The sequence below is a fragment of the Ylistrum balloti genome, unplaced genomic scaffold (genome assembly GCF_031769215.1).
Source record: "Ylistrum balloti isolate Yb309-2 unplaced genomic scaffold, AGI_CSIRO_Ybal_v1 Utg371402, whole genome shotgun sequence".
NCBI lineage: Eukaryota > Metazoa > Mollusca > Bivalvia > Pectinida > Pectinidae > Ylistrum > Ylistrum balloti.
Window position 1 is genome coordinate 52,244 of NW_026782738.1, and position 23,773 is coordinate 76,016.

At 38.1% G+C, this 23,773-nt stretch overlaps 1 protein-coding gene and 1 long non-coding RNA gene across 3 annotated transcripts; one reads left to right on the plus strand and one right to left on the minus strand.

Moving 5' to 3' along the window:
• Nucleotides 1-2,420: 2,420 nt before the first annotated feature.
• Nucleotides 2,421-12,051, minus strand: LOC132562374 (uncharacterized). 2 transcript variants are annotated; one of them, XR_009554756.1, is made up of 3 exons: nucleotides 11,979-12,051; nucleotides 5,746-5,828; nucleotides 2,421-2,664 (listed from the first exon to the last, which is right to left on the minus strand). It is a non-coding gene; the product is annotated as an uncharacterized LOC132562374 (long non-coding RNA). The 2 variants fall into 2 exon arrangements; XR_009554755.1 differs by lacking the exon at nucleotides 11,979-12,051 and adding an exon at nucleotides 7,601-7,709.
• Nucleotides 12,052-18,012: 5,961 nt separating this feature from the next.
• Nucleotides 18,013-21,251, plus strand: LOC132562371 (aquaporin-4-like). Its single transcript, XM_060227113.1, has 2 exons — nucleotides 18,013-18,969; nucleotides 21,129-21,251. The coding sequence occupies exons 1-2, from the start codon at nucleotides 18,388-18,390 to the stop codon at nucleotides 21,234-21,236; spliced, it is 690 nt and encodes a 229-aa protein (XP_060083096.1). The 5' UTR covers nucleotides 18,013-18,387; the 3' UTR covers nucleotides 21,237-21,251.
• Nucleotides 21,252-23,773: the final 2,522 nt, after the last annotated feature.

Consider the following 23,773-nt stretch of genomic DNA (forward strand, 5'->3'; position numbering starts at 1 on the left):
GACACAGCTGTATGATGTAGCATCACTGGCGAGTCCTAGAGGGAGAAACAGCTGTATGATGTAGCATCACTGACGAGTTCTAGAAAGATGAAACAGCTGTATGATGTAGCATCAATGACGAGTCAAAGAAGAACGATAGAGCTGTATGATGTAGCATCACTGGCGAGTTCCAGTAGGACGAAACAGCTGTATGATGTAGCATCAATGACGAGTCAAAGAAGAACGATAGAGCTGTATGATGTAGCATCACTGGCGAGTTCCAGTAGGACGAAACAGCTGTATGATGTAGAATCACTGAAAGTCCTAGAAGGACGAAACAGCTGTATGATATATATTGCGCTAATGATGCGATGATGACATCTGAAGACGGCGGTAAGACGTGACGCCATTTGACCTATGGGAGTATGTCATATGTAGCCCGGAGTTTGTTTTACTGTGAATTTATCTAGGAGTATTTTTGTTGAAATTAAGATACATTGCATTGAGCAATAATGATTAATTTAGTTGTGTAGTAAGTGCATGCAACACATTCTCTGTTTTGAAGATACCTATCATTAAATCCGCATTCATTTTCCGGAATGGGGCGTTTCAAAATAAACAAAGACACGAACAAAGAGCCCAGTGAAGAAGTGGAAAAGCAATAATAAAGTGTGTTGGCAGGGAGGGGGATAATGTGATGACTGACGGCGGTCTCTGTACCAGTTACAAACCAAAACAAACACCTCCCTAAGGACCTGAGGCCGTGCTGGCGGATATGTTGTCCCCTCGTCACCTATCGAGGGAGAATCTGAAAACACTAATGAATGTGAGTCATGGTACAGGTCTCGTGTACAAGGGACGAGGGCCATCTTTTGTTCCAGGTTCTTGTTTCATAGGCTTCATATCAATTATATTGTCCTGTCTTTTGTGAAATACAAATCTAGCTCGATGATCACCAATCAGAAATGCCCACCCTGAAGCCATATCATATAATTCTTAGATTTACACAAGCATGGGTGTCGTGTGATACGATCCTCCTTCAACCGTCTCTTAATCGAGACTGAAACAAATTGTCGATAATTGATTCAGTCTAGACATATCAATGTTATGTTAAATAGATATACTACGGTTTAGATGGAATGTAAATAATGCATTTCTTTATTCCGTGGATTTTTATTTTTCACTTCGTTTTACAACTTGGCAGTCGTAAAAATGTACATACAGTATATAATGAAAACATTGCGAAAATAAGATGTTTTACGAATTATTCTTTTCATTTTTGTTTCTATGGTAATATATGTTCTCTAAAATAATGTTAGAATTTTGTCAAGCCTGTTCTTTATTGTTTTAAATTTTTCAATCCTGTTGAAACATGATCGTTAAGTATGAGTAAGTAGCTGAGTTTCAGCATTAAGTCGCCATACATTACATTGAATGCTGGTGTAAGTGGAGAAAATTACAGTACCAAGACCTGCCTCAATTTAGAAATAAAAATGTCAGAATGTGTAATGAAAAATCTGTTCGTGAAATTTATGAATGAATTTATTCAATAAAATGGAAACTTGAATGTCAGATCCCATCTGTAAAATATCACGAGCTTCACCAGCCCGATCAACTCTGTATCGTGTCGTTTGTTATGGTGACACTTCGGGCTGTCTCACACACCATTCCCATAACGAATGTGGCTGTTCCCGCTGTCCTCTGTTTGCCGCTTAAGAGAAAATTATGGACGTGACTAGTACGGTTTTGTTGGCTGTCGAAGAGTGCTAAGCTTATTGTTTGTTAGGAAGGTCACCCATACTTTTGAAAATTCTGTAGGTGCTGGTCGTTGGAGATAGTGGTGTAAGACTAGTATTTCGAAGGAAGGAATTATTTTTAATTTTAGTCATTGTAGATTTTCACTCTAACGAACGGATTTTGAGTAGAAATAAGTACTTTGCTATAGAAAAAGGTATCAACTGCGTTGATAGAAGGGATATGCTTTTTGCTTCTATAAGCAATTACGGGGGATTGATTGGTACTGAATATTGGTTGACTTGCAATAAGTTATTTTTCGAGGGGCGGTTTTGGTTTTGGCTATGGATATAAACAGTTTTTGTTTTAGACAGTTCCCGTATTTTTAGACAGATGGTAATTTTTCGTGAAGTTGTTGGAGCAAGCGTGTTGCTGTCAGCTTCACATCACAAATTTAAACTCAGACAACCATTAAAATTCGAAAAAAATAAAAAGTAGTAAGTTGTATTTTCGACACATGGACATTGCTTTGTAATTTTTTATATCGCAGTAGAATGAAAAATGCAGTATTATGACAACTTTAGCAGCGTTTGTACAAAGATTCGTCCGTAGAAGGGAACTATTTATATCTGCAGTGCATATTCAGCGATATGATATACTAAATTATTCATAACTGCAAGCAATAACAGAGAAAACGAATGAAATGATAGTTTCCAGCAATTTATTATCAAATAACTTTCGGTCATAAAGAGTAAAGTATTGATGAGTTGATCCAACTCTTTATCAACTCAACCCCAAGGGAGAAACCGACTGTGCAGACGTTCTAGACATTGTGCGAGGAGTTGAATTGTCATCGCCCCGTACCAGCGCCAATATGCTGCTTACAAGCGCCAATATGCCGCCACTTGTATCAACTTGTGATCCAATAACAAGTATTTTTAGTTTGTTCTCCTGGAAACAACAAGAAAATATCTACACGTTAACATAATCATAATCCAAATTTCAAATTCAATGAAATAAGATAAAAAACAAAGCTTATCCCGGAGACTCCCGAAAAAGTACAAGGAGAATAAGATCAGTAGTTTTCGGGATTTAGAAATTATTCCTTCTTCAACAACAGATTGTTTAATACCTAACCATTCATCAATTATTTGCAATTAAAAATGTATTTTATTAACCATCTAAATTGTATTTCTATGAAAATTCCAAACATGTTGTCGTTGTTGCTTTTGTTGTTGTCGTTGTTGCTTTTGCCGTTGTTTAGATAGTGGAGTAGTTTTAAATCGGCATTTTTGACATCTTTACACCATTTGGTCAAATTTTTCTCTAATCACCGAGAATTAAAGGTGTCCAGACAAATGTTTAGGGTCCGATTTTAAATAACCAAAAAGCCCGTACCGTGATGTCTAACAATGGTTCACTGCGACAAACACGGTCGTTCGTACAAGACATATGACTATCAGGTACTTCATTGAGCTGCCAGGTACTTCACTGAGATGTGTATGATGCTCATGTTTTATCTTTTGCATAAATCTGCATCTTAGCGCCATATTACGTAAATCACTTGTGACGTACACAAGGACTAGTGACGGCCTGCCAGCTTGTCTTGGGAAATGCAGACTGTTGTTCACACGCCTTGCATAACAGACATACCTGTCATGCATGTACCGTGCCGAGCGTAACGTAACAATGGAAGCTACACGTGTAGTATTGAGTGTGAAACGGTCAGCGAAAAGCAAACCATTGTTAAAAAACTTACAGCATATACAACTGCAAGCCATGCTTATGATATGTGCAAAACTACAGACAAAGAATACACTAAATATGGTGTTTGAAATGATTTCACTGTAATATGTATTAACCTATTTCAATCGCACATGTAACATTCATGTAGATGACAGTAAGAACCGATAAAATAGGCGACCTAACAGTTTCCATGGTTATCGTACAAAAAAAATGTTTTACTCTTCAAACAAGTTATTCTTTATTGAGAAATTAATTGATATGTAGGTCTCACGTTTGTCAGAATTTCATTCAACAGAATGTTTACAGGTTTGCTAACATTTTGGTAAACTCGGGTTGTTACTATACTACACTATATTGAATGATGTACATCGGTAAATCTTATCACAGAAATATAATTTCATTAAACATCACGTGTAAATATTCTGGAGGAAAAACACTTTATATGATAGTAAAATGCATCTGATATGAATCTATTCATAATTAAGGTCTTCCCTGCGTCTTGTCTCCCATACCCCCCCCCCCCTTACCACGGCACCATTCCATGGATATCTCCCTTTGAAAAATCATCATATGACTGGATTGTGTGTCGTGCTAGCATGTCACGGGTAAGTCATTTTAGTTAGAACGTTACTCTTGTTTATCCGTCTTCACATCCATCAACACCGTCTTCACGTCGACACCATCACTGTTGCAAAAGCGCAAGTCATTCAACACCCAACAAGAGCAAAGCATCATCATGATAGCTATATCATTTGTGTTTATACGTTGTGATGATGAACAAAAATGGAAGGCAACACCCATTCTACACTGCATCTAGGCATACCTTAAAGTTCGAATAATATATATTTCTATATAAAGTGTATATGAATGAACGTTGGAAATCACTTGACCAACTTTACCACAGGGTCGTCATCCATGGGCGTCGCCTCCACTTGTAGACCAAGTAGACGTCTCTCTGATACATGCTATCGTAATTCTTCGTTTGTAAGTGTGCCTCTTGACAATAACACCAGATCCAATAAGATTTTTATCAAATATTTCCTTTCCCCTTTTCAGCTACGAGTCCTCAAGTAAAATTACAAGAGGCGGATCGCCACCGATGCGGATTACATAATTGTTTGCACTTGAAACGAGTCCGTGGATTCCGTGCAGGTGCTCCACTTAGCAGTTACAATAAGATGGACAGGGATGATGTATAGAAATACCCATGGGAATAATGTTAATTATGTCACTTGTGTATTAAAAATGTTTGTTTGAAGTAGCCAGCCTAGTATGTTAAGTACGTCTTTGACATTTTCCTCAATGTCACAGCGATGAATTTATATACAATGAATAGGGTTTCAACAAACTTTGAAACAGGTCTTCCATTTGCACAAAAAGTTTAATGTCCATTTTATTTTTTTTATTTTTGTAGACAAAACAGGAAATAGAAAAACATTGTCGTTACAAATTATTTTTGCAGACTGTGTAAACATAAAAAACAAGCATTTTAATACATTATTCATTATGATCGCATGCTCCAAGTACGGAAATTTTCCAGCTTAAAAAGTGTATTTTGTTTCTAACAATATTCAATACCATACACTTCTGCGCAGGTGCTAACAAATACAATTGATACTAAGGGAGCAATTTTTCTTCAAATCAATACCAATTGGTCCCAAGTGCTTGAACAAATAGTTATTAGGAATTACTGCGTTTTGTGTTGATTCACGTATCAGTTTTTATCATGAAAATATGATATGTGGTATTATACCACAAACGGATTTCACATAGACACTATAGACACCGAAGGATAAATAGGACTGTGACTTGCCATACAAATTTATGATCAGGCTACCTATCTCCGTTCTATCTATTATGGTTTTAATCATGCAATCACTTTAAAGCTATAGCCGAGAGCTTTGTTGATGTCATCTGTATTTTCGTAGTCATACCTCAACCACAAATCATTTCATTGGACCGATTTATTCATTTCTATGTTTTACGGTAATTCCTTTTACTTTTATGAAAAGTGTATTCATTGTTCACTAATAGATTTAAATATCTTTCTGAGCAGTATCAGTGATGCATTCAGCATTAAACAGTCGTCCGCCTTTTAACGTGATTACAAATACCTGATAGTAATCAGACTTTTTAAAACCCTGACGACTAAATCTAACCTTGGCTTGAATCTAGATGCGCATGCGCAAGAGCATTTTTAACAGATGAGCCTCTGAGATACTGGGATGAACTAAGCGCCGATATGATCGGGCATGCGTGCCTTCTAGTTTGATCAGTACCGCTCACCGTTAGGACAGATGTCGCTCTTTCACAGCTTAACTGCAGCTGGACAAAACTGGTGTAAAATCTGGTCTGCTTTGGACTCCAAACTGAAATAACAAAAGTATTTCATATTGATAGTAAATACATGTAATATTAGATTGTACAAAATACACACAAGTGACTGACATATTTCAACACAGAGAATTATATATAATTGTGTCAAATAATGAATTGACTACATCACACAGTTTTTCATCCTTCTAAGACTAGTCAGTGAGGAAAAAAATGTAAATGTTGACCAAACAGGCGACCGAAGGAAATCCAAACTGGATGTTAAACGTTAACATGTAATAATGCATGATTTTGAAATAAAACGCCGAGAAACAGTAAAGTTTTCATTTGGTCGGACATTTTTATGAAGATCCCGAGAAATATGGATCGCAAACCTTGGTTCCATGTTGTTTGGACAGACAATGATCACGTACTACCTAAAGCCCTAACGTTATCCCGTCAGACATCCAAGCGAAAATTATATCTGGCCGTTATGTTAGAGATAACCAGTGGGAAGTGAAAATTTTCAAGTTGGAATAAAACCAAATTGGAAACATTTGTATCGTTTCATAGCTGTAATTTTACTAAGAAGGCCAGATTGCTAATGTGTTTTGAGTTATTTTTTTTACTAATTAATGGTTAACTCTAACGAACCATTGACTAACTGAGACCTCATCCTCCATACTCCAGCGGTTACAATCACTTTCGTTCTCTGCACCTCTGGAACATGCCATGGTAAAATTGAAGGTTCCATGTGCGATGCATTGAGAGCAGTTCGGAAAGACTATGTTGATCCTTTGATGTACATCAGACAAATATCGAGGTCATATAACCATGTATCGTAATGGCTTTCTTTCTATTGGGGGGCTTAACGTCCTTGTTCCGGTTATAACCGAGCCTAGGACACTCTTAAAAGAAGCGCATCAACCCGTGATTGGTCAGTCTGTTTCTCCTAGAACCAATCAAATTATGTCGCTTGTGCCTTCACTTTTGTCATGATATGTTCCAGGGATGTAGAGAGCGAAAGTGATCGTAGCCCCTGGAGTATCGAGGATTCCCGGACCTGAATGAAAGCTTAAATTTTATATCGTTTTTTTCCCCCGAGTATCATTTACTTATTAACTCCTTAATGTCATTAAATTTTTCATTTAAGGGCCTGCATGACTTCCTGTTTTATTGTAGTTATTCCAAATGTACAATGCTAGGAAGTAAAAGTGGCTGTGATACAAGCATTTGGATAGGGCATTTGTAAATGATCATTATAAAATAAAAAAAATAAAAATCTATGATGATGGTGTTCATCATGTCATGATCATACGCTTGTGTATGCCATCTGTTACAGCGTGCCGAACTGTAGGTAGCAATAGAGACTTGTCAGGGCTAGATGTACCCCTCCTCCTCAACTGACAGAAACTGTTTTCAGCACGTGTAAGTTGTATCAACATATATCATACCATCACTTCCGCTTGTCGTGGAAAAGCTTGAAGGAAAATTCTACATGACATGCATCGTATGTCGTTTGCTGGTTATACCCTCTGTGGAGCCGCCCTCTCTACCCGTCTGTCTACGACCCCACGCTTCAGTTCATCGGCCATATGGGCCTGTTTTTTAACCTTTATGTCAGAGAATGATACAGTATTTAACGCATAATGGTTCGCTAGCTAACATTTCTATTTCATTGATATGTACAATGCAATGTGATATAGTCTACCCCCTCCCCACTTTAAATTATAGCCTCAAAATGTAAATCTTGGCGACAAGATGTACTTGGCACAAATCTACAGTATTGTATGAATTACGTATTTAATCGTTAAAAGATATAACTTACCAGGTATTTATGTCTTTTCTCACTACTCGCCTTCTTCAGGTCAGGAAATTATCATTGAAAATGACCAGTTTGGATGTCGCCCTACTCGGCATTATCGCACGAGACTGCATGGCAATATCTTGCCCTTCTCTCATTTTACCAACAAAGCATACCTCCTAAGATCTGTCTCATGAAACACCGAAACAACTGTTTATTAAGATACTATATATCAAAGTCTGTTTTCCCTGGATTTAGAAAGTGCAAAACAAGTTCACTATTGTGCAAACGTCTGTCGTGTTAATATATTGTTCATACAGTTGTCTGACCTTCTTTCTCGTTAATTTGAACCTCCTAGGTTATCAGTTGTTCGATTGTTTCAACAGATTTGATGTAATGATGATCTAACGCCCTTCAGCCTGTATCTTTATATTAACTACAATGATTGTTTTAACACAAATAGACCTAGCGAAACGTGCCGTAAAAAGTTATACCAACCCGAGGAAATTATTTCAGTTATAACTGTACAACCAGACTATTGTCGGGTCTAATCTTGAGACTACATATGGACAGTTTCGTACACAACACGAACATGACAGCAAAGCAATTCTCACTTTAGCAGACGTGTTATTTTGGTTGCCTATCACCCGTCAGAGATCGTCTCGATACAAGGCTTATTTCACAATTCGTCCAACACTTTTAGAATACAGCTATTGTAACGCTGAAAAGTGTTGCACTGTTGGTTACTGCGTGTTGTTCTTTATCTGTGGTGTTACATCAAATGTCAACAAATAACTCATCAATACTTATCCTGTTTGTTTAAAATGTTAAACGTCAACCCAGATCCATCATCACAGGGTATAAACCAGGTCACGACATAGCTGTCTATTTATCAAATGTAATTGGGCCTACAAAGCATGTTGCACGGTTGTACAATGTCTGTAGCTGGTCAGTCTTACATTATATAAGTCTGGTTACTAAATTTTATCTTTTTAAATGAAACAACTGTTATTGTGGACTCTATCAGTTGTTTTATTGTTATTGGACATTGGTCAAGTACACGTGCATTTGATGTTCTGCTAAAATTATCACATATAAAAATTTTGAAAACTGCTAGTGTACTTCCCTTTCTAGATTTCGTCGTTTCTTTCTATCACTTTTGCGTTTTCCCTATCCTTCCCCGCCTTCAAAATTTAGGCGCTTAGCATTATCGACGAGTCCTAGAAGGACGAAACAGCTGTATGATGCAGCATTATCGACGAGTCCTAGAAGGACGAAACAGCTGTATGATGCAGCATCACTGACGAGTCCTAGAAGGACGAAACAGCTGTATGATGCAGCATCACTGACGAGTCCTAGAAGGACGAAACAGCTTTATGACGCAGCATCACTGACAAGTCCTAGAAGGACGAAACAGCTGTATGATACAGCCTTACTGACGAGTCCTAGAAGGAGGAAACAGCTGTATGATACAGCATTACTGACGAGTCCTAGAAGGACGAAACAGCTGTATGATACAGCATTACTGACGAGTCCTAGAAGGACGAAACAGCTTTATGATACAGCATTACTGACGAGTCCTGGAAGGACGAAACAGCTGTATGATACAGCATTACTGACGAGTCCTAGAAGGACGAAACAGCTTTATGATACAGCATTACTGACGAGTCCTGGAAGGACGAAACAGCTGTATGATACAGCATTACTGACGAGTCCTAGAAGGACGAAACAGCTGTATGATACAGCATCACTGACGAGTCATAGAAGGACGAAACAGCCGTATGATACAGCATTACTGACGAGTCCTAGAAGGACGAAACAGCTGTATGATACAGCATTACTGACGAGTCCTAGAAGGACGAAACAGCTGTATGATACAGCATTACTGACGAGTCCTAGAAGGACGAAACAGCTTTATGATGCAGTTTAATTCATTGTTCGGTTCTACTGTATCTATTTCTGTATGTAAAGGTGTAATTCACTTGTTTATCTTTCTTTGGAATTTCCTTTTGATTTCTCTTCCATCTGGTGTGGTGTCTTGAGTAAACGCACTCCCATGTAATATAATTATTATCGCCCAGTCAAAAATTTGAAAAAATCAATTCACCTTAAACTCCTGATAACATGTATAGAGGATTCAACTTAAAGTTTTGGCCTATGTTCCAATTTCGCCTTATTGACAAATAGGGTGATTCGACCGAAACTTAGACAATGTCGAAATTCCTCCTCGGTAGTGCTCGTGCCGTCTCTTAAATAGCCGTCATCCTACTTCCTGCTTTAATTGAATATTATATCATTCTCTTTCCCTCTTTGGTAAAGTGTATGATTTCATCTGTCTTCCGTCGTGCGTTGTATGTTATAATTTAAGGCAATGTCTACTACTCTGATTAATCTGACAATGAACTCTTCGAGTTTGATGATTTTTTAATCAATGTATCAATTAACATTTCGCTATAAAACTTGTATTGTCATGTTGTTTCCCAATTTATCATCTTTTCCTGTATTCCTTGCATCGTTCTTCAAAGTGGATTCCGAATGGCATCCTCACCTTCGGAAACCATCGTTTTAACCGAGTAATGAACGTTAATATACAAATTTAATAAAAATTATGAATTATTAAAAACCGTGTCGTGACGTCATCGTATCGAAGTCTCCCGACGAATTGTTCCCTTGTCAACCAAACCGGCGAACATTGACACCATATTTTAAGGTTAATTATACGCTATCATCAGCAATGAATCCTGGTTAATTATAGAATCGCTACCGATCGGTGGTCATTTTGTGAAGACAAACGTGCAGCAGATGGTCAAGTGAGATACGTTGTGATGGTCAGTGATTGACTTAACACAGTTGGTAATACATCGGCTATTATAGTCAGATGGCGAGGCTGAAATGGTCAGTAAACGGCTACTTGTTTACCATCTAATATCAATGTAAATTACAATAAAACGAGGTCTACTTTTCCAGAAACTTTGTCTAGACTATTTAAGAATCGATACATCGTCGATTTTACAAGGTACCGATTCTAATGACGATAGCACATAGTCGGTAGGACTTGTGCACCCGTTATCAAAAATTCTTGAAAAAAAAACAGATCCAAGCAATATTTTCAAGCTTTGACAAATTTTAGAATAGTGTTTTGTGGGGAATCTAACATGTTTCTCAAATAAATGAAACTTAATAGACGTGTTGGTGTCACTTTTTCAACATATTTGAAATGAAGATTGCCAAAGGAGGGTTTTATTTCCCACAAATTCAATATGATGTGATGCCATTCCCCTATCGCTCTATACAGTTGTTAAGGGGCAATTTCCAATCCTATGCTTTACATATAATTAGCAGGCATTGTTAATTACTGTAGATAAAATATCATAAAATATACAGTTTTATCAATCGATTATCGATTTCTTTAACAATGTTTTAAACCATTTGGAGAGTACTTATGTATCTGATGCATTGATATGTAAAAAAGAGATGAAAGACACTTGTACCTATTCAGTTCTCGATGAAGTTGCGTCAGGTCGTTACTAAAAGTTAGACTTCAGAAGAATCGAGATATTAAGACATGACGTCACACCATGGACACAGAGGGTTCAAACAGTAGAGATTTATCTTTATTTCTATTTTTAAAGTACACGTGTTACTAGATCCTGCAATAAAAAGATCAATTTACAAATGACAGTTAAATTACTTAATTATGCAGATAACTTGTTATCCCCAACAAATTAAAACATTGAGAGTCCGGAACAACAGAATCAGTCAATGCTTATTGGTGTCGTCGTGTGTAAATCTGAAAATATTTGACTTCCTTTTAATTCCAAACTATGATTTGACGATTTTTTTCGAAGATATTTGCGACACTTACTAACATAACGCTATTTTTAAGTTTGTAGTCAGAGATTTTGAAGACCACTCGTCCAGATGTTCAGCGTTAAGGACTTCTGGTCAAATCAAAAGGGCCGATTACAAGTGGCGAAATTCCCTTCGGACTACGTGGAATTTTACTGTTTACAACAGCAAAACTTCATGTCAGCCTTCAACTTTATTTATAGTACAAACACATTTCTCTTTACTAACATTACTCCGACCAAAGTTCGCACATGTACTTTGTCAGATATACATAGTGTATATATCAGAGGATAGGGCGCTTAAATAGATAGCAGGGAATGTCTATGAGCCCTCTGCTGTCACTACTCTTGTTCATAAATGTGTGGCAGCGGTTGATGTGAAGAAGAAATCATATAAAATTAACCAGATGTCGAGATACTAAAATGAACAAAATAAATCAAACTTTATAAACAGGTAACTTGAGGAAAATAATCAAAATACCTTGACGTAGGAGTGTTTGTATCGCTATGCTTCATTTATAAGGTTTTAAAACATCATAAATACTTGTATTTACCTGAATTTCGCCAAAATATAGTGTCAGAGACGCACAATGAGTCCAAATGGATCCTGCAAGATTTGTCTGGTGTATTAAAAATTTGCCTGGTGTATTTTAGATATATCAAGTAACCACCCTGGTTTTACTAAATGTAATATTTTATGGAACGAAATCCATTCGAGAAATCGGGAAAAATATATGGCGTACAGAAAACATTGGGGGAATTCCCTTCAATTTCCTTATATTGCTGGAAATTTGTCGGAGATGTTACGATGGGAAGATTGCTTTCCCGACGTTTTCTGTTACTTTGACAATGAAGTCCTACACAATGACACATTATATGTCGGTATCTTTAAGAGGCTCTAAGTGTTCGGCTAACTGGTATGTGTATATAAATGTTGACAGCAATCATTGGAATAATAATTCATCAGCACATTCTTCAACATATTTGATTCGTGTTCAAGAATTTGAGAATATGGGAAGAAAATTTACTGCATTATCGTTTAAGGAAAATACCAGCACTTAGGGTGTAAAAGCCATTACACAACTAGATCTAGCCAATCAAGTTAAGAACAGATTTATTTTTCATCATCGTGTTTCATCTCACACAATAATGAGCCACAAACACGTGACAATGCAAGTACCTAGTTACCGGAACTACTTACATGTAATGGATAAAATCGATCTGTAGTTATCTAGCTATCGCAGTGCTATTTACGGTACGGTGACGTGATGGAAGGTGACGTTTATTTAATTTTTTTTTTTTTTTGAATTGTAACCTGCTTTGACAACGTAAAGGGTGATTTGGTAACATTCTTTTGTTATGATACTTTCACGTGCTATGATAACGCGATGTCAGTTAAAACCATTTTAGCGTTCTATGGTCACGCGATATCCATTTACGCTATGGTAACGTGCTATAGTAACTCGATGCCTATCTACGCTATGGTACATACTTTGGTAACTCGATGTCTGTTAACGCTATGGTAACGTGCCATGGTAACGTGCCATGGTAACGTGTTATGGTAACGTAATATGGTAACGTGCTATGGTAACGTACCATGGTAACGTGCTATGGTAACTCGATGTCTGCCTACACTATGGTAACGTGCTATGGTAACGTGCCATGGTAACGTGCTGTTTTAACTCAATGTCTTTCTACGCTATGGTAACGGGCTATGGTAACGTGCCATGGTAACGTGTTATGGAAACGTGCCATGGTAATGTGATGCCTGTTTACGCTGTGGTAACGTGCTATGGTAACGTGCTATGGTAACTCGATGTCTGTTTACGCTACTGTATTATGCTACAAGAAGATCTTTACACTATATAACAAACATTGTAAGTCACACGATAATATTCCACACGACACGCAGGATCTCCTATGTCCTAACACTTTGGAGATCCTGTCAAGATTCCTTAGTGTAACACATAGAAGATCTTGTGTCATGACACTTGAAAGATATCTCAGTGTGACACATGAGAGACCATATGCCATGACATTTGGGAGATTAATCAGTGTAACAAATGGGTGATCCTTCGACGTTACGTTTGAAACGTATGACTGACGTAGTCGAACATGACATGCAAAAAGAAAAAAAAAGAATCTTTCGCGGTGACACGAGGAAGCTTTTGAGGGTCAGAGTAACAATTCTTCAACATGTGTTTAAAGGATAAACAGATACGGTTTCCCTGTACCTCTGTGGCCTGTGTGGTTTACACCGCGTCTCTATCTGGTAACGTTATCAAAGCCCATGCTGAACTTGGAGTCACTGTTTTAATTGAAAACATTCTAACCCTAAAACGAGGTGAATTTCCCCTCCCTCTGAGCCACACGTGTAAAACCACTACTACAAACATGTCTTTTCCACCATAATATACATTCCTTTGCAAGTGTTTTGCCATACAGAGCGATGCTGGTGTGCTGTGAACTTTATAAACACTCAAAATAAATATCCTCGTTTTCAGTGATATAATTCAAGTATTCGATGACCTTGTAGAAGCGTAAATTAAATATGAATTGATCTTTTAGAGCCCTAAAGATAAAGATAACGTTATCATTTAATGTTGTATTTCAGTTGGACTCACTGAATTGTAATGGTCACGTGACTTTAACAATATTACACATGAGGTTTAAGCTCTGATCGGCAACAGTAAAAATACACAGAAATCTATACAAATTTATAAAAAAATATAAAGAGACTGTAATTTCGTTAAAACTTTTATTAAAAAGATATGAACAGATGAAATATTACAGTCTCTCGATTTGATAAAGAAATAAACAGAGTTGTGCCGATCGGATACTTTCAAGATGGCGTATATCAGTGGTCAACAATGCACGATAACATTCCGGATCCACCCTTATCATTTGTTTCTGTCTGTTATCTTTGAAAAACACGTGCAAGTGTTTTTCTTTGAAGAGTTCTAAATCAGAAAAGCGGAAAGAAAGGGCGCGATAGCTGTGTCGACCCTAGGTCATGTGGGTGAGAATTCCACGCTAACAGTATCTTAATCCGCTACTGCCGCGGAATATAATTGTAAACATCATATACTTGCATTTCGGTGTGCGCATGTGTGAATTCTTCTTCGTCCGTAAAATTTAATACAATTCCGACAAACTCGTTAATTTACTACATGTTGGCGATAGTGGAATGTCTGCTGTTGTTTAAGACGTGCGAACAAGTGTAAGGTATACAACGTAAATATCAATTGTATTTAAAAATGCAATTAAGCGTAAAGTAATTTAAGTAATTAAGTCATTTCCCAGGTGAATAATGATTACGTAAAATGTGAGTCCGTCATGTCATTGTCGTCAACTCTTAAAGATATATAGAATCTGAAATTAGTTTTATGAAATCACAAATGAAATTGAAACAAATTTAATGTTTATTGCTTAACAAAAAGTTACACTTTCACAGGTTTAAACGTCAGAATGTGGAGGACAAAAAACAAAACGGAGGCAGCCATTTTGTCGCACCATTTTCAGTTCACGATGTTACGTCATTGTCCCAAGATATCATGACATCACAAACGATTTTTGACTGGACCAACCAATGAAAACGCTCTCTGGTATATCACACAAGTGATATATGCAAAAAAAATTACAAGGGCGAATTTACTGGATAAAAGATCGATTATCTGATCCTTGTCGAATGTATCATGTAAGGCACCGGTGTGATATTTTCTTATTTCAGGTAACTAATCTGCTCGGTCGTGTGATGATAAGGTTTTTGTCAAGTCCCAGCAGGTAATGTGGAAGATTCGGAAGTGGCGACAAACTCGTCGTTGCCTGATTTGATGAAAATTATGTGGACGTCTTAGGGTCGCCACAGTGACTCGTTGAGAAATATTTTAATTGTTTATGTGATATGAAGCTGGACGTGATTGATGCTCGTTAGTTGTATACCTTGTTCTCATTTGAGAACGTGACAGTACTTACTTGGATTAACCATGGCGGGTGCCGTCGGTGAAGCACAAGACGCTTACACTTTTGGAACACCTGGTCTTATTTCTCTTGTACTTTTTTTTAGGAGTCTCCGTGTAAACGTTTCTTTTGTTGATGTTTTGTCCTAGTTTTATGAAATGAGTTTGGATTGTGATTATATTGATATGTTTGTATTTTTTTGAGGTTTTACATCATTACACTGAAACGTAAATATGTCACAGACGGATAAAGTCATCTTGTAAGCATTCTCAACTCTCGAGATCGGATTCACGTGATCAACTTTATGATCGATATTAGTGATCGATTCTGCAGCAGTCCGTGACTATGTTTGTGATCGACAGTAGTTTTAGTATTTAAAAAAAAACCGTGACTACTCGTTTGAACTTTCGTAAATTTAACGTAAAAGCTACTCACTTCTGTTTAAGTTATATTTATTTCACACTGGTTATATAAGAAGTAAATAACATGGGGTCGACTATTAAGGTTGTTTTTTTACATATTCGTTTTCACAGTACCTTGACGATAACGGAAGGTCCACACCACCTGTAAACGATATAGTGAAAAGCTTTGTCTTCATTTAAAATCAAATGCCGAAAAAAATTGGACATATATACACATAACGCCACGTTAAAGAGGACAGATGAAATTCCACGGATATTCTCTCGTCAAAAAACTCTGAAATGTGCGATTGACCTATATAATTGGGCAGTGTCATTATGCCAGGAGATAAGCAGTGAAATGTTGATGACCTCTTTAGGGTGATAGCTTTGTTTTATCATCAAGATGAGGACCACGATTCATGTTCTGTCATTCCATAGTGAAGATATTCGCATTCTCTAAATACCAAGCTGTACATATGTGGTCAGTGTTACGGAATGATTGAGTCAATTCCAGTCTAATGTCATATATATTTATTTGATAGTAACCTAAATATTATACATCATAATGATAAACATTATCTTGTCAGGACATCTAGAGTGATATTAATGTTATCAATGACGTATAGGAAAGATACGCACATAAACATTATTTACATAAATTAACATTTGTAAATATTATTGTAAACAACGACGGATCTCTGTACAATACCTTAAACATCTCATTCTCTATTCGTTTCTGAACTACGAACTTTTGTCGTGAAAGTTTTGATAAATAAACAATTAACATTTTTATATATAAAATTTAGTTTTAAAGTCCGCAAGTGACAGTGAAACAATTTTAGTACTTATTTTGCCACACCTATTTAGGAATCAGAGGTGTTTTCCCTATGTGTTGGTTATCAAACTGTACTAAATATAGATGTATCAAAACAAAGAGATATCTTCTGTAATACAACATGTGTGTACAATGACTACATGATATTAGAGAATATTTTAATTACTTCCTGTAAATAATTATTGATTCACATTTCAGTGTTTATCATATGTTTATGGTGTGGCTTTATAACATAGAAACTAACACTTGTAATCATTATCATTAACACGTTAAAATTTGCGCATGCGTGCCTGTGTAATACGTCTAAAATACGGACTATACCCCCCCCCCTTTTAAAAAATTCCCTTTTTTCAATTTTCTAAGTCATGAAATGTTTGATAAAACGTACATAATGTATTATGAGAGGATTCTGTTTGATATTAACATATTCCAATGTTATATATTACAGGAAGAGGACAGAGCATACTAATATCATTAGTAACATCATTTCCATAAAACAATGAGGGCGGTGATTGTTATAGAAAGCAAACGAAGAATAGTCAGGTGTAATCGTGTCCATTAGTTTAATACCCTGAAGAAAGACATGCATATACGATCAAGGAACTAAAAAGTGCTGCTAGTTCATTAACTCATTCTCAAATGTATTCAGGAAAATGACTTCGGGAACTCTCTCGTAGTTAATGTATATGTATTGAACCTGTGTATAACGACCACCTGCAATAAGAGACCACTGACCTCTGAATACACGTTTTGAATCTAAAGAGAAATGTTTTAGTAACTCTAGTTTAGAGATATAAGATATTATTATCAATGATTTACCACATCAGAAGACAAATAGTTTAGGCAAATGATCATGAAATTACGACTTGATTGTTTATTTCACAGGAACTTGTGTCAAAATCCGTGAGAAGTTTCATATTTAGATAAGCAGTATTTCGTACCTAAAAATTAACAGCTTTCTATATAATGTGATACTGCATGAGTGTGTGATATTATAGTATAACTGACAGCTCTCACATCTGGTACAGACGCTGTATATCTGCACATGCATTACGCGTGTCAATCACTGAAGCGAATGCCAAACAGTCAGCTATGGGTCAAAAAATAAGCGGTAAATGCAATGAAATATCTAACGTAAACAGTTCGACATTTTGAAGAAAACATAATTAAAATTCACCGTCATTACACAAAGTGAGGTGTTATCGTACGTAATATGCTAATTTACTTGTGTACGACAGATAAATACATGAACGTGGTTTGGCAGGTCGGTGTGGGCTGCAGATATATACGATTGTGTCTGAAGGATGGGATTCGAGGGTCAGTAGTTTTGATATTTCCGCTCCTAACAGCCCAGCCCTCCATATAAATACAGCACGTGCGATGATGAGTTAGTATCTGTGTTGTTAGCTAAGAGAGTGGTAACACCGATCACCCATCTATTGTGTGTAGTAACTGTAGTAGCGAGGCTGAAACATTCAATTTTTTACGAGAGACCAGTTAAGAGTGGTGTTAGCAAGGATTCTGTCTCTGTCAGCGTTACCCCTTGGACCGAGTACGTTCTCTAGTAAATGGGCGTGGTTTGCTGCGGTTGTTTTTAATGAACAGGAGACCCTCAGACCAATACCAGTGCCAACCCGCTTGTCAAAACGCATGCGTAGTGAACGCGTGGAGAAAATTAAATTTCCAAAGTATAAGAAGTTGTAGCGGGACCAGCGTGGTCGCAGTAGCAACCGAAAGCTAGTATCAATAGGATTTTGGTATCGGATCATGTGGAAAATCATGCAGGAGAATTTGGAGGATCTCACTAGTCCCAATCTATGGCGCTCCGTAGCTGCCGAGTTGGTGGGAACTATGTTCTTGGTGTTTTTCGGGTGTGCCTCAGCCCTACCCCAGCAATCTACCGGGGGTATGTCGGGCACAGACTTGTTAGCAATGCCCCCATCTACCGTCCAGATCTCCCTTACTTTCGGTTTAATAGTTGGTACAATGGTATGGGCTATTGGCCATATTAGCGGTGGTCACATCAACCCTGCTGTCACCCTCGGCGCCCTTGTCACCCGACGGGTCAGTATTGTCCGTGGACTTATGTACATCGTAGCCCAAATTTTGGGGGCAATGGTAGGGGCCGGAATTCTGTTCGGTCTCACCCCCAAGGATACCCAGGGAACACTAGGAGTAAACACCCTTAAAGGCAGCGTCACCGATGCCCAGGGTTTCGGCGTGGAACTAATGATTACTTTCGTTTTGGTTTTCACTGTGTTAGCGTCCATTGACAGTGATAGGAACGATTTGAACGGATCTGCCCCCTTGACCATTGGTCTTGCGGTTGTAGCTGGACATTTGGTGGCCGTAAGTAAATTTACTTTTTTGTCTAATGGTATTGTTTCTAGGTCTTTATCACATCATTAAAAAAAATTCTTCTGTTGAAAGCACTGCATGTTGTCAGCTACACTGTAATTGATGTGTTTACTATGTATGTAAATCAACCGCTTCTTTATAGTTCTATATCAGACAGAAAACGAATTAAAATGAAATTTTATGTGAATTAATTAAACGAATAGCTTAAGACTTAAATGTAGATTACCTCTGACAATGTTATTAGCTTATATTAACCAGAAGACGGAGAGAGAAAAAAGGGATATAAACAACAGTGATTATAAAAGTGTTAAATCTTAGTTTCCTAACGCGTGAGGCAATTAACCTGTCGATGAAAAAACATGCGCGGATAAAAATCATTACTTATATATATATATATATATACACTTTTGCTATTGATAATAATATATATATATAATCTTCTCTTTTGTATATGGTACCTTCTGCATGTGGCGTCATCTTTGGGATAATAACTAAAATCGCGGGACTGCAGACAAATATACCAACATTAATTGATAAATTAGCGCCTTTTTCTCTTGACATTTAAATCTTAGCCGGATTTTTCCGAGCTGACATTAAAATCCTTTTTGATCTTCAACAGAACTAAACATTCTCTTTGTTAGTGACGATTTGTGTTTGATTTCTTTCTTCTCATCTATTTATCATGGAAATTTAACGATTCTCGAATTGCGTTTTGTCCTCTCGCATCCCGCCAAACGGCCCCATTGTCAATTCTGTGTTCATCGATGTTTGAATAGCGGAATATTAACGGTGGCGGAAGCCGCGAGAGCGTAAATTACAATGCCTGACATTTCAAACGTGGACGGTTAGACAGAGGGCGAGGCATGGATCCCGCGGGGTTAATTAGCATAATTACTGATAGCGTCCCCACTGGACAATGCCTTCTGTGCTATTGCCAACATCAGAAGCTGCCACGAACATTTGTTACGGGCGCTTTCATTGGCTGGTTTCGGATTGTGAAAGCGCCCCACCCCAGGACGCTTAAGCTTCTTCCGCTCGGTCTAGCGTCATCCCCAAATCTTGTTTACGATTTCATCACAGATTCATAATAACATTTATTTTTTTTATATTCGAATAATAATCCTCATGGTGCTTTATGATACCCCCATCACTCGCACAAAGCTGTTGCTTCACACAAGCTGTTACAATTTTCAAATGTAACATATTGAAAAGGTTTAATTTAAAGATTAAAGAGAAAAATATAACAAAGTGACATTAAATTATTATATTTAAATGAAAGAGGGTAAAACCCTAACAATAAAAACGGCATAGACATGTCCTCGTAATTTATGAACAGAAAGAAATAACATTTTAGACCACACTGTATCTCACCTGTATTAAAATATTCTTCTTTCTGACAGCATGGCGTGCGAATCACGTAAAAACATACCTGGTATGAATTTTAATTATATAAAAATGTAAACAATGTTGACATTAGATTTAATTTGTGAAACTATTCACAATGTATCCCTTGGTATTTCTCTACAATGTGTTATAACGGGATTGGTCTTTAAAAAACAGTAATTTTTTAATTGTTGATTTTGTTTCTAACGTTTTGTTTATTTGTTTTCTTGTTTTGTTTTTTTGTTTTGTTTTTCGCTAATGGTATCGGGGGTGATTGACTAAAGGACCACGACATTAATTCTTTGTAAATTAACTACCAACATCACGTTATAACAGTAAACTTGATGGTATGTCATTCATCACAACAGGGTAACGCAACTTAATCTCGACATTTCGAGGAGAAATCACAACAGGTACTAGTTAACAGTAATGAAATTTTAATAGAAATTACAACCGGGGAGAGTAACATGATTTTGATATTTTCTTGAGAAATAACCTTAATCTGTTGATATATATTTTAGTTAGCCATTCCAAAGAACGCGTATCTGCACCTCTCCTAAGAAACGTTTCTTTTGTCTATGAAGGAATTTGACTGCATGCGAGTTGGTTGGACATATGTTCAGAAATTTGTTTGACGATACGTGAATACTTTTAGTAAAACTATCGTCTAAGGCACCCTGGGACTAAGTTGGTATTTATATAGCTAAATTGTCCCAATTAAAACCTCATTCACTGCGTCATTTTTACTCTTTTTCTTCCGTTTTCAGATCCAATATACCGGATGTAGTTTGAACCCAGCTAGGAGCTTCGGCCCTGCCGTCGTTACCGGTAAATGGGAAAACCACTGGGTAAGCATGATGTCATACAAGTCTTAATTCTGATAGATTGATATAGACGAGTCTTTAATTTAACGAGGACAAAGTAAGACATTTTTCTTGACCCTAGCCCTTGTTCACTCCTTATTCTTCGTTGTTTTGTCCTAGTCGTTCCCTCATTGCCCCCTCCCCTTTCCGCTCTTTACATTATACATCCAGCATTCCTGAGTCCTCCCACTCCTATTTTTTTTTTTACTGTAGCCAAAATTTAAATATCGTTCTTCTTTGGCTCTTTTCCTACTCACCCCAGTCCCTGTCACATTGCCCATACGCTAACGCCCCCTCCTCACCCTAGTCCCTGTCACATTGCCTATACGCTAACGCCCCCTCTTCACCCCTATCCCTGCACATTGCCCATACGCTAACGCCTCCTCCTCACCCTTGTCCCTGCCACATTGCCCATACGCTAACGCCCCCTCCTCACCCCTTTCCCTGCCACATTGCCCATACGCTAACGCCCCCTCCTCACCCCTTTCCCTGCCACATTGCCCATACGCTAACAACCCCTCCTCACCCCTGTCCCTCTCTGCCCACACTCTCCCTATTCACCCCCGTCCATGCTACACCGCCCACACGTTAACTCCCCTTATCACCCCTGTTCTTGTTACACTGTCCACGCTCTGACCCCCTCCTCTCCCCAGTTTCTATTACACTGCCGACATTATAACCCCCCACTCCTAATCCCTGTCTACGCTACACTGCCAACACGCTAACTTCCCTCTCCTCCCCTGTCCCTGTCCCTATTACACTGCCGAAGTCTTACTCTCCTCCTGTACCCGGTCCCTATTACACTGCCCACAGTCTCAGTCCCCTACTGTACCCGGTCCCTATTACACTACCCACATTCTAACATTCCTCCTGTACCCGGTCTCTATTACACTGCCTAAGTTTTACTCCCCTCCTGTACCCGGTCCCTATTACACTGCCCATATTCTAACTCCCCTTCTGTACCTGGTCCCTATTGCACTGCCCAAGTCTTACTCCCCTCCTTTATCCGATCCCTATTACACTGTCCACACTCTAACTCCCCTCCTGTATCCGGTCCTATTACACTGCCCACACTCTAACCCCCCTCCTGTATTCGGTCCCTATTACACTGCCCACACTCTAACTCCCCTCCTGTATCCGGTCCCTATTACACTGCCCACACTCTAACTTCCCTCCTGTATCCGGTCCCTATTACACTGCCCACACTCTAACTTCCCTCCTGTATCCGGTCCCTATACACTACACTGCCCACACTCTAACTCCCCTCCTGTATCCGGTCCCTATTACACTGCCCACATTCTAACACTCCCCTGCCTGTACCCCTCCTGCATCCGGTCCCGATTACACTGCCCACACTCTAACTCCCCACCTGTATACCTGCCCACATTCTAACACTGCCCTATACACTGCCTAAGTTTTACTCCCCTCCTGCATCCGGTCCCTATTACACTGCCCACACTCTAACTCCCCACCTGTACCTGGTCCCTATTACACTGCCCACACTCTAACTCCCCTCCTGTATCCGGTCCCTATTACACTGCCCACACTCTAACTCCTCTCCTGTATCCGATCCCCGTCACAATATAACTTTCCTCCCTTACCTCTGACCCTGCTGTTTCGGTTCCACGATCTGTAAATGACGGGGGGAGGGGGTTCTGTACAGTTTTGACATGTCTATCAGACAACTATAGTAATTGCATTTGATTGGTAAAAAAGTACATGATTACAATAGGACAGCGAGAAACACAATCACTTTAATCTTTAGTCCCGAATGATTCCTGTAGTGTGAATTTAAAATATGACCAATTTTTCACTGTTTATTTTTGTTTAATCTGAAATAACGATAGAAAATTTCGTTTCTTACGATTTTCGATACTATAAAAACATATAGACTATGTAAACATCACAATATGTTTTAAACTGTAACCGTTATTTAAGTTTCTTCATCGACAACAATGATTAAGGCTGAGTATATTGGGTTAATTGAAAGTACCAAATCACCTCGAATCTGTTGAATTAAGCATTTACATTCTTGTATCACCACTGCCCGACCTGTTTGTTACCGATCCTCGTATTACCGCACTTGTTCCAGAACACAGACGTTACCCAACCATAAAGTTAATTTAGGTCAGATTTGTTACTGCGCCGTGAGCGCTTGTTGTTTCCACTTAAACTTGGCCTGTGGGGACAAATTGTAATGGAATATGTATATCGACATTTTTTCATGGTTGCGAAATGGATCGTCAAAGAAAAAAACACAGCATGGGAAAGCCTCTACTCTAAACCCATCTGTATAGTTTGAACAGGTGTCAGAGTCGGGATATCTAACACAGGCAGCAGATAAAATATTTTGACATCTTTGTTTTTCAACGATCAAGAACATCTGTAAAACTAGCTTGAAACTTAACGCGAAGCCTGAATGGGTTTCCAAACTAATGTCATCTCTTAAACCGGCCAATCAGAACGAGCGTAGCCGTTTTTGAAATTGCTGCGCGTGTTCTGCCAGCTGATAGTAACGCTTACTATACGCGCGGTTATCTCGGTGTTAT

Coding starts and splice junctions, on each gene's coding strand:
- LOC132562371 (XM_060227113.1), top strand. CDS start 18,388: ATGTGGAAAATCATGCAGGAGAATTTGGAGGATCTCACTAGTCCCAAT. Junction 18,970..21,128: donor TAGCTGGACATTTGGTGGCC/GTAAGTAAATTT, acceptor TTCCGTTTTCAG/ATCCAATATACCGGATGTAG.